We start from the raw sequence: 8,195 nt of genomic DNA on the forward strand, positions 1-8,195 counted from the left end.
TTCAACTACATCACAGTGATTGGATGTGAAGGGAAGCCACAGAAAGGCTTATCTTTCCCAGTTAGAATTAGAAAGTGTTTCTGACAGTAATATAAATTGTACCCAAACACTAGTGTTAGTAATTAGGACCACTAATAGAATATCAAGTACCATTATAGAAGTGTGCGGCTACTGAACTACCACTTATCTGAACACATCTTGCAGAAAGGAGCATTGAGTAGCCTGAATTCGTGAGAAAGGGGTACAAACAATCTCATTCTGAAGATGTGATTTGACAAAAATGTTAAACAGAATGTATTTTGTCAACAGCAGTTCTCAAAATAAGATGACAAATCCGGGCTGAAGACTGCTTTTAAAGAAGAGTAAAATCCTAATCATCTAGCAGATTTAAAATGAAAGTAAAGAAGGAAGTGCCATGTTGAACATACCCAGCAGCAAGCCATGCATTGTATCTTCAGGATGCTGCCTTCTCGATGTTTCTGCTGAAGGCAACATTCCTTCCTCCAGGGTAGGGAACTCAGTCAGGTCATTCCTATCAGAAGCCAGGCCAAGCTTTGTCTCTGAGGCAGCAGTTAAACGGCTGGCATCCACCTCTGCTGGAAGCTGATACCATGAGTCAATTTCCTAAGAACAGGCAGGGAGATAAAGCGTGCTCGAGGATCAAGAGGAACATTTTATCAGATGCACTTCCAAGGAAATAAAACGTACGCTGCAGAATAGCAAAACTGTTGCTTCTAAGTTATACTTTCTATGCAAATACTCAGTTTTTAGATGTAAAAGTACAATGCAGTCATGAACTGCTGAAGTCTGTTGTCAGTTCTTACCACCTACTGATCACCAGCCTTCCATCTCCTGTCAGAAACTGAGCTCTCTCTCCAAATCTGACAAAAGCAGAAAATTTTTTCAAACCAAAATCATAGAATGGCTGGGGTTGGAAGGGACCTCAAGGATCACCAAGCTCCAACCCCCTGACACAGGCAGGCCACCAACCTCCACATTTCATAGCAGCCCAGGCTGCCCAGGGCCCCATCCAACCTGGCCTTCAACACCTCCAGGGATGGACGGGGCATCACAGCCTCTCTGGGCAGCTGTTCCAGCACCTCACCACTCTCTCTATCAAGAACTTCCCCCTCACATCCAACCTCAATCCTTCCCTCCCTTACTTCCCCTCATCCTGCTGTTATCCACCCTTTCACAGAGTTGACTGTCTGTAGGCTACCTTTAGGTACTGCAGGCTGCAATGAGGTCACCCTGCAGCCTTCTCTCTCCAGGCTGAAGAAGCCCAGCTCCCTCAGCCTGTCTTTGTAGGGAGGTGCTGCAGCCTCTCTGTTCATCTTTGTGAAATTTCTCACTCAGAAAGAACAACCCTGATGAAGACAAATGCTTCAGGAGGATGCTGGGTGATACAGTACCCAACAGGACACAGTAAAGGCGGCTTGCAGTGTGCAGCTGGCAACTACTAAGCAAAGCACTTCCCAACTGCACAAAATAAAGCAGTCTGTGTTACTTTAAATCCCATAAGTAAACTTCAGACACAACTCATAGAAGCACAACACAAATACCTGATGAGCAGCCGTTCTCTGACGTATTGCTTCTCCCAGGGAGATCCCGCTGGCAGCTGAGGCCTGGGTCTCACTGCTGCTTTGGCTTAAGGATTCCTCCCTCCAAGTGCGGCGTGGCGGAGTTGTTGCAATAGGCTGAAAGGAAAATTCACATTTCTGAAGCAAAATGTAATTTCTGGGTATGTATACATATTTTTCATAGCCTATTACCTAAAAAGAAAATACACAAGACATCTCCAGTACCGTAAGATAGCCATCTACCACCACATTTAACCAGTGAATGAAATTCCACAGGGTCCAGACACTCAGCTAAGAAGGGCAGGTTCATTTGCTGCTTTAAAACACAAAAATTGAGCCCAGGGGGCTGCTTGTGAATGCAGCCAGCCCAGCACTGCTGACCACAGCCAGAATACCACATGCTGCCTGCAGGCAGCTATGGGTCATCTGGGAGCCCTACACAACTGCACCTACAGCTTCTGTACAGGGCAGCAAAGCAAATCACTTGGAACAGCAAGAATATTTGTGCTCCCATTTCCCTTCCACACAAGGTGTTGAAGCACTGAGGAACCCAGAACACAGGGAGCAGCTGTCCAACACTGTCTCAAAGTGTTTCCCTGCACACACAGAAGTTAGATTAGGCTCTGTGACAAAGCTAAAGGCAATAATTGCAGCCTGCACCCATACCTTCAGTCACTGCTGCATTGCACTCCCTTAGTTTTTCTTCTTCACATAATCAAGTAATTAAAAGAAGTGGCACTGAAGTGCACACGACAGCAGCTCTGAATTCAAAACATTCCAGCAGCTATTCCATAATTTAATTGAGGCTTAATACTGAAAATTTGATTTCAAAGGACAATTTTATTAATTCAGATGGAAATTAATAGCATCAGGTAGGGGACCCAACTGTGCCAAAAAGAAATAGGTACTGATTTTATTTAGCTATGCTGAGCATAATTAATTAGCCGAGTGTTTTAGAGGACAGAAGAATGGATGAGTAATGACAGCAAGATGCACACAATGAACAAAAGACTTAAACAACAGAACTGTGCATCTTATTCTTTACTCTCCTCTTTAAAATAACCTATGGTGAGCAAACCCTGTCCACCTCAATCACTTAGTGCAGTCTCTGAAGCACTGAGAGCTGAACAGCAGGCCTCCAACCAAAGCTGACCCCGAGATGAATCTCACAGCCAAGCATTATATATCATCAGCATCAGACCATTAGCAAAATGTGTATCTTGGACAAAAGGCTCATCAGCAAGAGATGCAGCTTAGCTAAAGCATTATGAGAAATGCTTTAGATATTAGGAGGAAGTTGGAAGGCTGGATGTGGCTCTGGGCAGCCTGGTCTGCTGGTTGGCAACCCTGCACATAGCAGGGGGTTGGAACTGGATGAGCATCGTGGTCCTTTTCAACCCAGGCCATTCTACGATTCTATGAATGTAACACTTCACAGCTGTAGCTTCTCATTCTTGGGTAGTGCAGCTTCATGCACATGAGTAGCACTGCTCTTCAAAGGAACCTCACATGACATGAACACCATAATGGAAATCATCTCTCCAAACGAACAGTTCTTGTTTGACATTCATCACTGATGAAGAAAGAAACATGAAAGTTTCTCAGTTTTGCACCATCAAATGCTTCAACACCGAAACTCAACCCTCCCTGCTTTATTCTGACCAACAGACCACTCAAAATAAGGCAAGGCTTCAAGAATCCTCACAATTAAAAACAAACTGTCTTCATTGACCACGAAGTTGTACAAGCAATAAGTCGTAGCACTACGTTGGCTACAGAGTTCCATCTCATTTTTATAGCTCAACACCTTTCAGAAGTTCCATGATGTCCTTCAACAACCATAAAATGGCCCTTCAGAAGGAAGGTAGAGCCTCTGTTCCTCCTTAGCAAGCAAAAATTTGATATGTAAGTCAACTACATGTTTCTTTAGTTCTGAACACAGTTAACAGCCTGCTACTACCAAGCTGCATTGCTTTATTGCCTACAGAGAAGAAGCAAGCAGGGCACGGTAGCACACACCGCTCAGTCCTTTCAGTAGAAGCTCGCTGATATATGGCACTCATAAAACTACAGCCCTGGGTGTGACAACTTTGACAAAGATGGGCTTACAGAGCTAGCCTCTCTCTGCTGATTGAAATTACAGCAAACGCCTCTTGCAACAAAAACACAATAAAGGTGTAAGAGCAGCCACAGCAGGACAAGCAGAAGATGCAGCTGGCATCTGCACTGCATCCCCCCCACTCACAGCAGGCAGTGTGCTGGCAGCACGCTTGGCTCAGGTCCATCTGGTATTCCCAGCTCGGAGCTCTGGTTGCCAGAGCAGCAGCTAAACCGCAGGGCTAAACAAATGTGGAGAAGGAAGTCGATGGCTACCATGAGACAACAAAACACAGAACCCCAAACGGGGCAAAATGATCTGATCTATGATGAACACCAAGAAGACAAAATGAGACGCAGGAGGCAAGCTCACTGGTCTGTAACTTTCTCACAAGTTACATGTGATGTTAATGAGGAAAGTTATGTCTGCAAATCAGTGTGCAGATAAACTTTGTTTCTACTTAAATATTCATAAGGGCACACAATCACACAAGATCCTCTGTTTCCTAATGTCACACTGTGAACATTTTTCATCAAAAAGCTTCCAAACTGCCCCACTTGAACCCCTCTGCTTACATGTGTTGAGGCTGGACTTGCCTTTACCATGTCACACTTACTCAACTGACTGCTTCCATTCATTTAATTCCTACTGATTGCCCAGGTAAGACTGAATCCTGTAGCAACCCATCATTCTTCCTGGGGAACGTCTGCAGACAGTGTGACAGCAACCACTGTGAGACCTCAGAGATCCTTCAGTGCTCCAAGGTGAAGCTTTGCAGTGAGCTTTTTGGTTTCAGAGAATTGTTTTGAGTTGGAAGGGACCCTGAAGGCCACCTAATCCAACTGCTCTGCAACAAACAGCAGCACCCACAGTTCCATCTGATGCTCAGAGCCCTGTCCAGCCTGACCTTGGTGCCTCCTAGGATGGGGCACCCACTGCCTCTCTGGGCAACCTGTGCCAGCGATTCACCACCTTTAGCACCATTTTTCCTCAAACCCAGTCTACGTCTCTCCTCTTTGAGCTGGAAATCATTTCCCCACCTATCAAGGAGGCTGTCGATGTCCCATCCCTGCAGGCATTCAAGGCCAGGCTGGATGTGGCTCTGGGCAGCCTGGTCTGCTGGCTGGTGACCCTGCACATAGCAGGGGGTTGGAACTACGTGATCATTGTGGTCTTCTTCAACCCAGGCTATTCTACAACTCTATGATCCACAATCTCCTCATCTCCAGTGCTGCAAATCACACAGAGCCCTTCAGGGTCACAGGGGGCTCTGAGAGGCTGCTCCATCCGCACTGCACAGAGCCAGGAAGGCACAAAGCAAGCAGGCCAATGTCACACACACACACACATACACTGAAGAGATGGAGGGGAAGGGACCAGGCCAGCTGCAGCCCCTCTCTGCCCAGAGAAGGAGAACAGCGGCCTGTGGGGGCTCACATCCCCCACCCACACCTTCCCTGCCGGATAACCCTTTCAAAACCCGCCTAACTGAGCCTCTCAGCGCTGTTCATACTCACAGGAACCCGCTGCTCCTCCTCCTCCTCATCCTCCACCTCCTCTCCCGGCTCCATGGCCGCCGCGCTGCCCAGCTACCACAGCGCCCTCCGCGCGCGCCCACTCTGCGCATGCGCCGCCGCCCCGTCGCTAAGGACTCGCCGCGGCCCCGCGCATGCGCCAACGGTCACCGTTGGAGGCGGGAGCGGGCGGGGCGCCGCCGAGCGGCGGCTGAGGGAGAGCGCGGGAAAAAGTGGGCGGGCGGTGTGGTGCGCGGGTGGGGGATGGGAGTTGGGGTTGTGCACGTGTGGCTGTGGTGGCTATGCGGCACGGCTCCCATAGAGCGAGCTGGAGTCCGTAGGAGTGTTACCGTCGTTAGGGTTGGAAAAGACCGGTGTGATCACAGAATGGCCAGGGTCGGAAGGTACCTCAAGGATCATGAAGCTCCAACTCCCCTGCCACAGGCAGGGCCACCAACCTCCACATTTCATACCAGCCCAGGCTGCCCAGGGCCCCATCCAACCTGGCCTTCAACACCTCCAGGGATGGACGGGGCATCCACAGCCTCTCTGGGCAGCTGTTCCAGCACCTCACCACTCTCTCTGTCAAGAACTTCCCCCTCACATCCAACCTCAATCTCCCCTCCCTCAACTTCAAACCATTTCCCCTTGTCCTGCTGTTACCTACCCTTTCACAGTGTTGACTCCCCTCCTGTTTGTAGGCTCCCTTTAGGTACTGCAGGCTGCAATGAGGTCACCCTACAGCCTTCTTTTCTCCAGGCTGAACAAGCCCAGCTCCCTCAGCCTGTCTTCATAGGGAGGTGCTCCAGCCCTCTGCTCATCTTTGTGGCTCTCCTCTGGACCCTTTCCAACAGCTCCCTGTCTTTCTTGTACTGAGGACTCCAGACCAGGGCACAGCACTGCAGATAGGACCTCCCAAGAGCAGAGCAGAGGGGGACAATCACCTCCCTGTGATCACATAGTCCAACACCAGCCCACCCCACCATGCCCACTGGCCATGTCAAGATGGGGCTCTGCGAGGCGCTCGATTCAGTGAGTTCATAGAATCATAGAATGGTTCGAGTTGGAAGAGATCCTTAAAGGCCATCTGGTCCCATTCCCTGCAGTGAACAGGAGCACCCATAGCTCTGTTGATGCTCACAGCCCCATCCAGCCTGACCTGAATGTCTCCAGTTATGGGGCACTCACCATCTCTCTGGACAACCTGTGCCACTGCCTCACTGCCCTTATTGTAAAAACCTTCTCCTTTTATCCACTCTAGATATCCCCTCTTCTCCCATCCTATCACAACACAACCTGCTAAAGAGTCTGTTCCCTTCAAGCTCCTGCAATGCTTTCAAGTCAAGATGAGTTCCTACGAGCATCAATGGACTCACAGTTGGACTAGATGATCTTAGTGGCCTTTTCCAATCTTAATGACTCTGTGATTCCATGAGAAGGCCTCCGAGTCAATATGGGTCCTTACCAGGCTTCCAGGTTAAGATGGGTCCCTACAAGCCCCCGTTAGGTCCGGATGCCACTGAGCTCCTCTGACGGTTCTCATTTTGAGATGCCATGAGGGAATGTGAGCCCCACATTTTACGCCAACGCTCCCATTCGGTACAACTGCTCCCATCTGCAACGATGTTCTGTGTTTTGGCTGCTCATCGGCAAGGATGAGGGAGGAATTCCCCCTTCATTCCCATTCATCCAGCTGTGTTTTCCTTGCTTATCTTTCCTCTAAAGGATCAGGAGCAGGTGAAGCCAGAGCAGCAGATGCAGATCATCGATCTGACATGGCACAGTCCTTCCCCTGTGGCTTGAGAGCTACGGAGGAGTGAGAAGTCTCAAGGGTCATTGATTGAAGCTTTGCAATCCATGCTGCACAGACAGAGCATGATTTAATCATCCATAAGCTTATTGAGCTCCTTCTCAAAAGCAATTACGCTTTTCTGGTGTTGTTATAAGCAATATGTCCAGCTGTCCATACACATATAGATCTCGACTGTCCACCTCTCTACGTATCGGACCATAAATAACTGCACCAGTTTTCATTCTCTGCTAAGCAGAAGGAAGCTGAAACAGGCTGAAAAAATAAAGGAGCTTCCACAACATTCTGCCTCCCGAGTTATTTATTCTCCTCACAGCAGTTATCTGCCACGTATCCAACGTAACATCTCCCAAAGGGCAGTGTATGTTCATTTCTGTCTCTGTTGATGCTGCAGTCAGTTGGGTGTTGTTTTTTCAGCGCTGGATAAATCAGAAGAGCAAAATACATCAAGGAAAATATCCCTGAAAATAATTAAAATGCTGACAAGGAAATGCGGCTTTAAATCCAAACCCATCTGCTATTACAAAGGCGATGGATTTTGCTGGTTTCGGGGCCATCCTTGCTTACATCCCCAAAAGCCATCACCTAACAAGGTGAGGCTGAAGAAAGTGCTTTATATGAGCGTGCCTGGAGTGAGGAAGAGGCAGCAATAAGCGGATGCCTCCGCAAGAATCAGCCTCCATCCTTGCTTTTGCTGGGAAGTACAAGGAATAGCCTGTTTGATTTCAGTGCCATTTTCCCCTAATTACAGTGGTACAAGGGAGAACAGAGTTTAGCCCATACGTTGTAGTGCTAATAACAGTTCCAAATGTCATCTGTGAGAAAGCTTGCCATTTGCTTTTCTCAGCTGCGAATGACTGAAGGGCTTCTCTTGTCATACAATACAGAAATTCTGTCATACCCTTTATTTTTAGAAGAGCAATTCACAGGCAGAGAGGGGTGGAGGAAGGGTTTTCTGAATGTTTATCGCTTGCACATCATACAGGAAGCTGCTCAAATTCTTTATTAATTTTTCTAACAATATCCAGAGCCTTACTCAGTCTGAGATGTAATATGCTCAAATCCTTTCCAATTAAATGTCACTTGAAATGAAGATCAGGCAGGAATTAAAAGCAGCCCATTGCTGTGGAAGATTATCAGAGAGAAACAGGCCCAACCAGCGCGGCCTGCTTTGCCCAAAACTCCATGAATTC

At 48.1% G+C, this 8,195-nt stretch overlaps 1 protein-coding gene across 7 annotated transcripts in view; it reads right to left on the minus strand.

Moving 5' to 3' along the window:
* The window catches only part of ALMS1 (ALMS1 centrosome and basal body associated protein), a 49,445-nt gene extending 44,137 nt beyond the window's left edge, over nucleotides 1–5,308 (minus strand). For 5 of the 7 annotated variants that reach the window (XM_048943603.1, XM_048943604.1, XM_048943605.1 and 2 more), the window contains exons 1-3: nucleotides 5,196–5,308; nucleotides 1,563–1,697; nucleotides 429–624 (exon numbers count right to left, since the gene is read on the minus strand). In XM_048943603.1, coding sequence (XP_048799560.1) covers nucleotides 429–624; nucleotides 1,563–1,697; nucleotides 5,196–5,249 — 385 coding nt within the window. In that variant the 5' untranslated portion in view covers nucleotides 5,250–5,308. Of the gene's footprint in view, nucleotides 1–428; nucleotides 625–1,562; nucleotides 1,698–5,195 lie in introns of those variants that run through there. The other 2 variants (XM_048943609.1, XM_048943608.1) reach the window with 1 other exon arrangement.
* Between the last annotated feature and the right edge of the window lie 2,887 nt (nucleotides 5,309–8,195).

Source organism: Lagopus muta, chromosome 4 (genome assembly GCF_023343835.1).
Source record: "Lagopus muta isolate bLagMut1 chromosome 4, bLagMut1 primary, whole genome shotgun sequence".
Lineage (NCBI taxonomy): Eukaryota > Metazoa > Chordata > Aves > Galliformes > Phasianidae > Lagopus > Lagopus muta.